The sequence below is a fragment of the Pseudopodoces humilis genome, chromosome 17 (assembly GCF_049639895.1).
Source record: "Pseudopodoces humilis isolate 2021_Gansu_Grassland_sample_001 chromosome 17, ASM4963989v1, whole genome shotgun sequence".
NCBI classification, from domain to species: domain Eukaryota; kingdom Metazoa; phylum Chordata; class Aves; order Passeriformes; family Paridae; genus Pseudopodoces; species Pseudopodoces humilis.
In genome coordinates, this window is record NC_142216.1 from 8,619,570 (window position 1) to 8,632,734 (window position 13,165).

The following is a 13,165-nucleotide window of genomic DNA, read 5'->3' on the forward strand; positions in this document are numbered from 1 at the left end:
GGGCATTAGGAAGGTAATGCCTCCTTGTAATACTCCTGTCATCACCTCAGCCTTAAATTTTAAATGCTCAGAAGGACTAGGACTCATGACTTATAATAATCTTTTTTTGAAAGCCCTCTTTTTCATGAAAGCAGATTACAAAAAAGCATATTAAAATGTTAATATTTCCAGGAAAATATTCTAAAGATAAAGGAGGTTAAACGTACCCATCAATTTTCTTAGTTCTGATTGATTTATTCAGTGGAAGGTGTAGAGTCTCTTTGTTTTTTTTTCTTTTTGAGAAATGTAGACCCCAAAGTCTAATTCATCTCAAAAGCATATTTTAAACAGCTGCTAATGTGCTCTTAATGAAGGAAAAGTGTTACTCCAGAGTAATCCTAATTACTTTGCAACTGTATTTCCTCCTGAACAATAACAGTTTTGTTATGCAAACATCTCAAAAAGAGTCCATTAAGTTCCCAAATCGGTTCACAGATAGTGAAGATGAGAGCACAGTTAGAATTTTCTCTGCTTTTCAGTCCCAAGAAAACTACAGATGACAGCTGAAATCCTCCAGCTGGGTGAAGCTTAAAGGGCTGTTCGAGGGCAAGGGGCAGCTGCCAGGCATGGTCCCTCCGCTTTCCTCCTCTCATTTTTTTCTTGACCCACTTCATCCTCCCCTTCACCTCCAGAAAGTTCTGCTCTTTGAAAGAGTAGAGCATTTTACATTTCCCTCCTAGGAGCATTTATTCAGTTACTGAACTAATAAATGGAACCCTTGGTTCTACTAATGCAATTAGCTGCATCAACAACATAACTTCTTTTTCATTTTTTCTTTCTGTTATTTTGCATTTTAATTATCCTTCTTTGTGATTAAAAATAGCCACATTCTAAATTCAATCACCTCAAAGAACAATATGAACTAAAGAAATTCAAACTTTTATTATAAGACTGTTTAGGTAGGATCTGGTGGTGCTGTAATTTTACCATCAAGAAATTGCCCTTTTCACTTTTCTGCTGCTCATCTTTTCTTTTACCTCTTTTTTTTACTTCTGAACAGTAAACTGAAGAGTCTCAGTTACAGGGTACAAAACAGGTACTTTCTGTACCAGAGCACCACAGCTTTTCCTTCGGCTTTTGAATTTGTCCTTTTGTCCTATCAGTAAAGAATGAGCTGTCATATTTTGAAAGGTACTCTGAGATAAAGCATTTAAAGCAGCAAAACACCAGCCAGATCTCATAACTTGCAGGAGAGCCCTGCAGAATGGCTCCCTTTTGGTCTTTACAAAGTGAATAGAACAATATAATATTAGCACTGTGTTAAGCTGCTGTGTCAAAGGCCTCTGTCCTTAACAAAGTCATCATGGTGTTTTTCAGCTTGACTCCTGAGCACCTCTGTGTCTTTTCTGAATCTCAGGGTACACTGTCTTACCCCAAGACGTAACTTAGAGGCATTTTGTCAGTGCTGACCACTGATGGATTTTGGGATTTGGCTCAGACATTCTGCTTTTTAATCATATAAAAATAGCTTTTCTCTAGAGGAGACAGGGAGCAGAAGCAATGCACATTCTGCCAGTACCTGGGGGTCCTGTGTGCCTGGTTTGCAGGTTTCTGTTTCTGTGTTGGACAACAAAGACATGACCTGTCATGTTCCATGGGCAAGTTCAGAAGGTTATTCCCTGCAATCTCAACCTCTTCAGACAATGCTATTGATGTCCCTATTTCTGTTTTTTTTACAGTTTGTTGCTCACCCCAACTGCCAGCAGCAACTGCTCACCATGTGGTATGAAAACCTCTCAGGCTTACGGCAGCAATCCATAGCTGTGAAGTTCTTGGCTGTCTTTGGGGTCTCCATCGGGCTGCCCTTCCTCGCCATAGCGTACTGGATCGCTCCCTGCAGCAAGGTACAAATTCCTGGTGGTGTGCAGGGTTCATTGGTTCATTCCAGGCATTTTTACCCAGCACTTGGAATGTATCAACACAAGGCCTCTCATTTTTCATGGGTACCAGACAGGACTCCAGAGGTGCTCACAGAGCAGTGCATGTGAGAGCCAGGTTGTGCTGCTGGAGGATTTGGCTGGATCGTGGCAGGAATTGTTGTGTGGAATTACCACCTCGATTCCCTCATGTCAGAGCACAGTCTAGCAGGAGTTTATGAAGCTGTTTAATTTCCTTCACCTCTGTTGAACGTGTTGGGAGTGGGCACACCAGCCAACAGCAACACTTGTGGTGCAGTCTCAGAATTACAGAAGCCACATTTGAAGAGAGCAATATCTGGGAAGAACAATTAGACTAGAAATAAGTGGAGAATTTAAAAGAGAAACATAAAAACTGAAGGGAAAGAAATTTAGGAGACAACCTCCCCCCCCAAAACTAAAACTAAAAAAACTAAAACTAAAATTAAAAACTAAAACTAAAACAGTTTTACAGCAGCAGTAAGAAATTATTGAGAAAGTTACTTGGTTTTAATTTCTTGAGGGAGGTATATTAAAATTTAAAAAGGGGAGGAGTCCTGGGGTGACTTTATGATGCTCGTACCCCCCAGGACAGACAATGGGACACAGCTCTCCTGTGCTTGCAGTCAGATCTCAGAGAGCTGAGGCACAGAAGTCCCCCAGACTGGATTTTCCCCCGCTTTTTCCTTGGATCTGTTCAAACCTGCTCTGGACTGCAACCCCAGACAGACCCCAGGAGCTCACCCCTGTGGCCCAGCGGGGCCTGGGCCTCGGCACTTTCCAGAGCAGGAGGCTCTGATAAGAGACTGAGCAGGCCGAGCTACACCCCATGAAAAGGACTATTCTGGATTTGCCATCTCTTCAAACAGTGAAAAGTTTTATTGTTTATTATTCAATTTCTGTTAGATAAACAGTTTTTTCCACTTTTCTCCAAGGAAATCTCTTCCCAAACCAGATGGGGGAGGAACTGCTTGAATTTGCTTTCTGGAAGGACCTCATTCAGAGGTTTCCTCTCAAATTTGCCCTAAACCAGGACAGGAGGAAAGATACTTTTCATCAGCTTTGATTTCATTATCCTGAACCTTTCATACATTCTCATTTTTCAATGTTCCTTCCTTTTCACCCCACTAGACTGTGAAAAGCCACATGTAACCTTCTAGCACAAAGTCCAATTGAAATTTCTTTCAGGCAGGTACTGTCTTTTAATGCATGCATTTACCTTGATCAGAACAATGTATTCTTGATTTTTGATTGGGGCCTGTGATAGAAATAACTGAATAACAAACGCAATTTTTTCCCTAAGAATTGGTACTTCACCCAAAATCATCACTGTTAATTTCAGGAGCTGCAGGTTGATCCAAGAGCCTGATATCCTCTCACAGTGTTTTGCAGAAAATTCTACACAGGCAGTGTCGCCACTCTGAGCAGCCCAGTTTTGTCCTGGTCAACTTTACAAGTGTTTTATTTGGCTTTTTACTGATGGAGACAATCTTGATGTTACACAACTGGGCAAAGAAATATTTTTTTCCATAGTAATAATCAGTTAAGATTAAAATGATATCACACAATATATTTTTGCTTTGACATGAATGTATGTTTCATTATTTTTCTATCATAGAGATACGATACTAAGTCATGAAATGATCTACTCTCTTAAGAGTGAACCTTTGTATTCACACACTGTCAGTGTTTCTATCTTAGTAGTAACAGCCAGACACTACCCTGAAATCCTGGTTTGATGAAGGGTGGTATTTTGATTTTCTAAAAAATCAAGAAAGTGATACACTCATGCAGTTATGCACCTTGAGTTTAGCTGTATCATGTTGTTTGAAAAATCTTATTGTCATAAAGCATTAGACTGGATGGAGGAATTGACACTTCATTAATTTTTTATGGAATATTTTAGTCAACACCTGTAGCTCTTAGCTAAAAATCAGATTTCTGAGAAGATATAAAAAGCATCAGCTCAAGAAAATAGTGGTAAGCTTTCTGCAGTAATAAATGGGACAAATGGCTGATGTAACGCTAACTAAATGCAGATTTCTGTTAAAACATGAGAGAAGTAAAGGAAATTACCCATGGAATTCATTTGGTTCTGTAATACATGGGATTATTTCTCTGATAACTGAGACTATGCTACTTTAATCTAAGGTCTTTCTTTTTTACACTTCTACAGACTGCAGAAAAAGTGTAATTATGTGGAGAGGATTCATGATGCAATAGGTAGTGCTTTTTCTCTTTCAGTGAATTCAGGGTAGAAATGAGTCTCATAGAGATTGCAAATGCAGTTTCTTAAAAACTTCTTGCTAAGGATCCATGGCTGTTGTTCCACTTTACTCTTGAAATCTGAACTCTCTCAGGTCACAGGAGGAAAACATCTGAGATTATTACTGTGGGGGACATTTTTCAGACCTGTCCCATCACCCCATCAGCTCAGTACTGGAATTATAAATTCTACTACAAAGCATAAATCTACACAACATCAACCATAAAAAACTGTTGAGAACTACACTAATGGTGACCTCACTGCAGGTGTTGAGACTGGTTTTGACACTCTTCATTCACTCCTATGTCTGCCTAGACAAGATTAAATAAACCTGGATTTCAAATCAGTGCAATATCTACCAAATTAAACATATCCTTATTGGACTCAGATAACATTAATAAGAACCTTGGGAAAGAGCAGATATTTTAATTTTCTTTAATGAAAAGTCTCTCCAGTATTTAGAAACATGCACATCTTCCAACAGGATTTCCCATTCTGTCAATTTTATAACATATTTTATTGACATTTTAAAAACTCTAATCAGAAAAAGAAATAAACCCCTGAATCCTAGGACTTCCTTTGAATTTCTGCTAGACCTAGAGACTTCTTTTGAAATATTTCCTGTTCTGCCATAAGCAGAGACCAGGGCTCCTTGGAATTAATCTGCTATTGGAGATAAATACGAAAACAAGTAATTTCCTTTTTACGTCCTTTTTCCTATGAAGTTTTATTATCAAATCTGTGGATATTAATAAAAAATGGATGATACCTTGGCATCAAGGGGAATGAATCCATGAGTAATATACTGAAAAAAAAATCCAATTGGCTTTGAGGGGAGTTTGGAAAGGCCCCATCCAGGCCAGCTTTTCCATTGCTCCTGTTGTGTCCAACACTACAGGCTTCAGCCCTAGTGCTCCTGAAAATGCTTCTACTCTTTCTGTCTTTCTGGAGTAATGTTTTCTTGGTTCACAGAAAATGTAAAATTAAAAGAGTGATATTTAAATTCATTAACGAAGGAAGCTTTTCAAGAAGAACAGAACAATTATCTGTAGTGAAGAGACCTGCTGCTCTTGTTCTTGGCTTAGTGTCTTGAAATAAATCCTTGTGTTCTGGGAGTAATTCTCCAGCTTTTGTACTAATTATGAGAGAAGACTATCATAGCAAAGCATATGAAAAGCATTACTAAAGAATATTTAAACAGAAGGTTATTTCTAGCACATTGATAATGAATGAGGAATTCACAATTAATAAACGATCCTAGCATATAACAATGATTTAAGGATGACAATTGTGTCCATCATTAGAATTTATATTGACACACTAGTGCATTCATATAACACAGACACAAGCAAACATCTCTCTCTTAAAAATGCCCTGTCTCTTCATTTTCCACTCTCCATATGGCCAGGACAATGAGATACTGCATGTGGGTTTAAAGGGGCATTGTAACACATTGCCATGCATAGAAAATTACCCAATGCATAATGTCTAGTAATAGCAAATAACAACTTGAACAAATCTCAACCCTATTTAGCTAATGATCCAGAATCAATTACTGAATCCTTTTCACCGTAGGCAAAAGGTTTCAGATTTTTAGAATGAAAAAACTTCTAGGAGGTGTTTTCATAAAAAACCTTATGACTGTGTATGTTCCATTGCAGCTGGGACGTACCCTTCGGAGTCCTTTCATGAAGTTTGTGGCTCATGCAGTTTCTTTCACAATCTTCCTTGGACTGTTAGTAGTGAACGCTTCAGATCGGTTTGAAGGAGTCAAAAATCTCCCCAACGAGACCATCACAGATCATCCAAAACAAATATTCAGGGTCAAAACAACCCAGTTCTCATGGACAGAACTGCTGATCATGAAGTGGGTATTGGGTAAGTAAAACCAAAATGTCTACAAGTCCTCTGTGGAAATTCAACCTCATTAGGAATATCATGATACATAGTGACAAGACAAAGAAAAAAAAATTAAAAAACCAACCAACCAACCAACCAACCAACCAACCAAAAAAAAACCCCAAGCTAAACAAACAAAAAACCCAAACCAAGAAAACTCCCCAAAACTGAAACATCCCACTATGAGTCTAGAGATTGATGTCAAGAGTTTTGATTAAAAGAGGAGCAAAGAAGACTTTGATCTTGGTCACCACTTTTGAAATCATTGCATGATGCTTAGCAAATTCTCATTTACCTGAATTTTCCACTTTCCATAGTAAATGCTATAGATGTTGCCTATTGAGCTCTGTTGGTTTAAACATTACATCTTAAAGAAGGTAATATTGTAATAGAAACTTGTGGCTTCACTCTGGGACAAAGTGAGCAGAAAGAAGTGTGGTGAGTCTGATTAATTAACCTGCCATGGGATCCCACTGTAATTCACTGAACCTCAGTGTCTTTGTCTGCAAAATGAGTATAATGTCATTTGCTTTTTTTGTAATGCACTCCAAGATCTAGTGATGAAACCTGCTAGGCAAGTAAGAGCTGGATTTTATGAAATTCCTAGTATGATATTTTTGCTGGTGAGAATGGACAGTGCAGTGCTCAAATCTTATAAAAGAAATTAAGTTATTCAACAATTACAAAGTAAGGATTCATGTGGGTGAACCCTTTGAGTGCAAAAGTGCGCCACATGCACAGGTTAAATTTCTAAGGAGTTTCAGACAAATTCAGATGTCTCACTTTTCCTTCAGGCATCATTTACTCATGGCAGGTCACTTAGTTTGAACCACTAATCTAAACAAGTTTGGGAGAATTTATCAGGAAATTGAGCTTATCAACTCTGTTGAATCTTTTTCTACCTCCTCTATAGCTATTTTTGCTCACCACCATGATTTTCATTCTTTTCTTGCAGCAAGTAATTCCACTGTTCCATAAGTACTGATGGCATTAAATTCCCCTGAAAAATAGGATATGGCTGCTCTATCTGATGACTTCCTGGCCAATGTTTCTTTGTCCCCTGTCCCCTCAATAATCAGAATCCCATACAGGATATTAGGCTAGAAAATACTGAATAGATGCCAGACTGGATAGAGTAAGACTGTAAGATATATTTTTAAAATTATAATAAAGCAGTTGGACAAGATGATTAGATTTTAAACTAGGTATTTTTTTTTTCTTATGGGCAGTAGGTATCTGTCTGCTTGTTGAGTTCCTGAGAGATGAAGAAAAAACCATTTCATTTAAAGTGAAGGTTTTCACTTTTCTGGGAGAAGAAAGGTGATTCATTGTACAGACTCCTGGATATAATGAGATTTTCTAATGACTGCCTACATCTGCACTGACAGTCTTCTCTGGCCATTTTACCTGCTTGTCTCCTTAAAGCTTCAAGTAATGTTTCAGCAATACTGAGGTGAAAGTTTGGTGCACATGGCCTGCAGACATCTGCACTTGTTGGGCCCTGTGTGTGACCCTGGACCTGTAGAAGCACTAAGGGTAGCAATTTCTGGTGCTAAAATCTTATAGGCACTATAAATACCTATATGCAAGTAGAAATATAATTAAAGTGGCCAACATAGACCTACTTAGTGGCCTTTTCTGATGTAGTGACTGTGTAAGTGCACAAGGGCAGGCTGCAGATGTCATTTAACTGGATTTCTGTAAAGCCTTTGACATGGATCCCCACAACATCCTTCTCTCTAAACCAGAGAGATGGATTTGATGGGTGATAGATGGATAAGAAGCACTTTGTGTTGTGGAGCCACTCTCCACTGATGGACGCCAGTGACAAGTGGTGTCCCTCAGGGCTCTGTACTGAGAGCAGTGTTATTTAATACAGCCTTAATGACACAGGCAGGGGGCTCAAGTGCACCCTTAGTGAGATGGCAGACGGTAAATGCTGGGGCTGACACACCTGAAGGATGGGATGCATCATCCAGACAAGTTTAAGGAACCATGGGGGTCTCATGAGGTTAAACAAGACCAACATCCCTTTGTACATGGTGCACAGCAGCTTTGGCTCATGCATCCAGGGCTCATTACATGCTTTGGCTGCCTCTTCCCTGTGGCCAGGTCTTCCCATCTCTTGCCTTCAAATGAGGAAGGCTGGCCTTTTCCTCGTGGGCAGTAGGGGCAGAAATGTGCACTGAAAGCAAGGGGGTTTATTTCTAAATCCCCACTGCAAAAGCAGCAGTTAAAGTCTGGGTAGATGCAATCTGAACACTCTTAATCTCTTAATCCAACAGCCTATGGTGGGCCCAGGAAGGCTCAAAGGCAACTCTGCAACATCAGCTGCTCCTGATTTATGTACCAGGCCAGAGGATATAAAAATCTGTCAAACTGTTCCTTTTTGTGCACAGGTGGTGAGCAGCACTTCTTGCACACTCCCATTTTTCTTCCAGATGGACTGTGCCTGTATCTTGACTCTCCTTCCCCTTCTGAAACCAGAATTGCCCATCAAGGTGACATTTCTGATTATCCCTGCTGTGGGAACAAGAGACATGCAGAAGCTGGATCCAGGAGCTGCTCATATCCCGCATCTCTGAGCATCAAACTCAGGGAAATGACCCCTGCCAGAGCCACTGGGGGCCTCAGGAACCACACTGGAATATAATCACATCCTGGCAGAGCTGCTTTGTCTAACTGCTTCTCCTTATTTCTTACACCTCATCTTATGTCCCATCCCCTGCATTTTACCTGATTTTTCCCTTCTCAATACTTTTATTAAGGAGAAGCTTTGAATTACTCTCTCACAAGGTATATTCAATTACCCAGCAGTACTGACCAAGTAATTACTATAACTTTTCTACTTGGCCTGAATAGACATTTTTTAAAAATTATTGCCACAAAGCTGGGGAAAAGAACAGTGGAAATTATAAGCCAGTAGCATCTTACTTTTACAGAGGGATTCTAATTTTAGTCAGACTTCTCAGTTTTAAGCACTTCTTACTTCATTAATCTGTGATTTAGGTATATTAGGTGAGCAAAATTAGAAATAAATTTGGATGGGAGTAATTTCTGGTCATTGGTGAGCAAGTGCTTTGTTGGGCAATGCTACCACGCATGTGTTATTTCCTTAAGTGCTTTAGTACCTTCATAAAGCACACATGTGTAATGCACAGGGATAATGGCTCCTATCCATCATTTCTGGAATGGTTTTTATTCAAAGTAGAAATGTTTCTTTAATATTTCATCCTTGCTCCAGGAAAATTCCTGAGAAACCAATTTTCCCACCTTCTCCCTTAGGCTATTTTATTAAGTCTCACTCGCCTCTGCTCAGCATTCTGCAGATCTCAGGCTCTCTCCCAGACAGACCAATACTGGGCATAACCTGTATCAGGGTAGATCTCCAGGGAGATTCCAGGGCTGTGGAGGTCGTGGGCTCTCTGTGACCTTGGCTGATGGTGCTATGGATAACCCAGCTTTCCTTTTTCTCTTTAAATCCTTCCCCATGCACAAGGAGTGACAGCAGCAGTTCTCCACTCCTCCAGCCTCCGGCTAAATTCCCACTGACCTGTTTCCCTCCCTGTAACCCGGCTTCCCAGAGCATCTCTGGAGACACCCTGTGCTTCCAGGAGGTTCAGAAGTAGCCAAGCAAATGCATTTACATGCCACACCACCAGAGCTTCCAGCAGAGAGGATGAAAGGAGTTCACAGAAAGGAGAAGATTGCAGGAGGTCACATGGAAATTGGCAGGCGCTGCTCCTTCTTGATTAAAAGTGAATTTTGCTGCTGCTATGGAAACAGGACTGGGTAGAGCACAGGAAATATTTATCAGTGGGTTAAATATTCCAGCACTTTAGCTATTCAGGAGTAAGATTTCAGCCCTGGAGTCCTGCTGGTGCTGAAATTTGGGAAAATTGGTGAACCTGGCCTGAGCTCTTTGACTGAATTCACTTGTCCACCCCAGATCTTCCCAGCAGGATGTCAAATACTTGAATTCACTGGGTTTGGCATTTAGTAAGTTGGCATTTGTAAGTCTGTTGTCAGAAATCATTAATTTGGGCTAAATTCAGTGTTTCCAAAGTGGTAGATCAGACTTTAATATATGGAAATTCATTATTTAATACAGAAAGCCTTATGAAATTGGATGGGTAGAACTTCTGTCTTACCCTTTTTCAATCATACTAAACTTATTCTTGAACTGTTCTGTTTGCATTCTTAAAATGGACACACACACTCTTTTAGGGAAGGAGGAAAAGAGCAGCAGAGCAGGCAGTGCCATCTTCAGTGCAATGGTGTAGGAAGGTCATTTTGGGGACAAGAGAGGAAATCTGCATTTTTTCTGACTGTATCAGCAGTAGAATTTTCTAGTGTCATCAGAATTTCTGAACGGTGCTTTTCCTGTCATCATCAGAAATCAGCTTTCCCATTGACTTATATAGTGACATTTTGAGATTTCTGCTTCATAAGCATGGAAGGACACACTTCAACTAAAAGGTTGTATTACTTTTTAAGAAAAGGTGACATTCTCAATAAATTTGTTTAATTAAAGAGTCTTGCTTCGGTCTTAGAAGCCACTGCAAACAGGAAACAGATCTGTGTGAATACAAAAACACCTTCTGTGTTTGCCAGTTACAGATGCTCTGATCCCTCCACAGGTATGATATGGTCAGAGTGCAAGGAGATCTGGGAGGAGGGTCCACGTGAGTACGTGGTGCATCTCTGGAATCTGCTGGACTTTGGGATGCTGTCCATCTTCGTAGCATCATTCACTGCCAGGTTCATGGCTTTTCTTAAAGCGTCCGAGGCACAACAGTACGTAGATCAGTACGTTCAAGATGATGACCTCAATAATGTCACCCTTCCCCCTGAAGTTGCTTACTTTACCTATGGTAAGATACTTTTTGCTATCTAATACTTCCTGTTCTGTTAGGTTAATGTGTGGCACTACTGAAAGCTATTTATTTCTGCTATTTATATAGTTTTTTCCTAAACAAACCAAATTATTTTCCCTAGATCTACCCATTCCAGCCATCTTTCTAAGCAGTCAGAAAGGATCTGAACCTCATTCAGCCTCTGCTCTTGTGCTACAGCTACTTTCAGGTCAATCACATCCTGAAAATTTACCTTGAGCAACAGATAATCATCATCTCAGAGTGAGCAGAATTACAGATTAATTAATCTGTTTGGTTTTTCCAAATGAGAGAGGCAGGAGTTGTGTGAACAAATACAGAATCTGAGGCTGCAGTAACTCTGCATTTCTGTTACATCCAACACCTCTATAAAAATAAATAAAAATAGCAATAAAAATAGCTGCTGCTCGTCAAAACCTACATTTTTGTGGAGCCTGTATCACCTATAAGTGCTGACATTAGGAAATGCAAGCCACATCAGTGCCTTGAAAATGTTATTTTGGATGGCTGAAATGGTTTTCCTTTGCTGTACAAAAATGAATAGAGCTTCACACGTGTGTGGGGAGACATTGCAGAGTTCTGCAAGCTCTGGATGGCACCCTGGGCAGAATCCATGGGGATTTTTGCTCACAGGGGGGCTGCAGGAGCTCCAGACTGAGCACCAAGGAGCTCCACCTGTTCCCTAGGGCTGTGTGGTGGTTGTTCTAGCGCTGTGCTTGGGCTAGAGAACAGACCTGAGGCAGCATTTCCCCCACTGCAGACAAGTCCCACACACACAGCCCCAGAGCCACGTGCCTGACCCACAGCAGCTCCAGAGCCACGGGGTCTGGGTGGCCCCACCAGCTCAGCCTCTTGCATCCCTCTCTGCCCATGCAAGCAAGAGGCCACAGAGATGGTGTTGTGGCTTTTCCCTCTCTGGCTTTCTGCTCACCCATTTAAAGTGAGTTCATGATACAAAGGTGCAAGGGGTCCAGAACAGAATATCCCAGTGAGATCCTGTGAATTCCTCCATCTGTTGCTTTTCCTTTGGCTCAAATTACTGCAAATAATGCCTAAGTGTACTGCTGTGGCCCTGAAGATGTCACATGTTCTAACTGTGAGTCACAATCTTTCCATCAAGAACCTCAGTTGATGCAAGGACACTTATAAGCCATATTAATATAAATATTTACTTTTTAGCAGATTAGGTAAATTATGCATATCTGGGGCTCTCTAAAGTAAAAATATTAGAGTAACTAGAGTTCAGAAACTGGTTTTAATATAGAGGTAACATGAAAATGGTACACAATGTTTATGCCTGCTTTATCTGAACAAATCCTAACTTTCTTATTTAAAGATCTTGGTCTCCCTAATGCTTCCTTTCCAAATACTGACACAGTGCCCTGTATCCAAATCTACAGCTACACTCCACTGTGTTGTGGTTTTGGTTCTCCATCTCAAAAGCATCAAATGGAGAAGGCACAGCAGAATTGATATTCAATTAGGAAACAGAAAATATCAATTTTGTTTAAAACCATGCTGGTTTTTTCACTGCATGGCTTCAGTAAATCCCTGTGACTTGGTGATTTCCCACCTTTATCATATGAAAAATGCAACTAATTCACTTTGTACAGCGTGTTGTGGTCCAGTGAACAGTTGCTCCAAAGTTGTTTTTTTCTCTTTAACTCCCACCCAAATGCAAGATTGAGTCTGGAAAAGGGTCATGTATCATAGTAGCTTCCATCTAACCCTTTTTGTTACTAACACCTAGTGTACATGTATTGTTTTAGCCAGGAACAAGTGGCTCCCCTCGGATCCTCAGATCATTTCAGAAGGCCTGTATGCCATAGCTGTGGTACTCAGCTTCTCCCGCATTGCTTACATTCTTCCAGCCAACGAAAGCTTCGGCCCCCTGCAGATCTCTCTGGGGAGGACTGTGAAGGATATCTTCAAGTTCATGGTCATCTTCATCATGGTGTTCCTAGCCTTCATGATTGGGATGTTCAACCTTTACTCTTACTACCTTGGTGCAAAGTACAACCCTGCGTTTACAACGTGAGTAGCCACGGGAAGGAGCCCGTTCTCTCAGCCCCTTCTGGCCTGCTGCTGATGCAAGGTCTGCTCAGGTAGTTTCTGCTGCAGCTGTGTGGGGAAATCACACCCAGGTTTTGACAGGGAAACTTGTACCACAG

At 40.6% G+C, this 13,165-nt stretch overlaps 1 protein-coding gene across 1 annotated transcript in view; it reads left to right on the forward strand.

Annotated features, from left to right (window-relative positions):
* The window catches only part of TRPC7 (transient receptor potential cation channel subfamily C member 7), a 62,518-nt gene that overhangs the window by 33,612 nt on the left and 15,741 nt on the right, over positions 1 to 13,165 (forward strand). The window contains exons 3-6 of the mRNA XM_014253054.2: positions 1,719 to 1,883; positions 5,862 to 6,078; positions 10,740 to 10,973; positions 12,764 to 13,028. Coding sequence (XP_014108529.1) covers positions 1,719 to 1,883; positions 5,862 to 6,078; positions 10,740 to 10,973; positions 12,764 to 13,028 — 881 coding nt within the window. The remainder of the gene's footprint in view (positions 1 to 1,718; positions 1,884 to 5,861; positions 6,079 to 10,739; positions 10,974 to 12,763; positions 13,029 to 13,165) is intronic.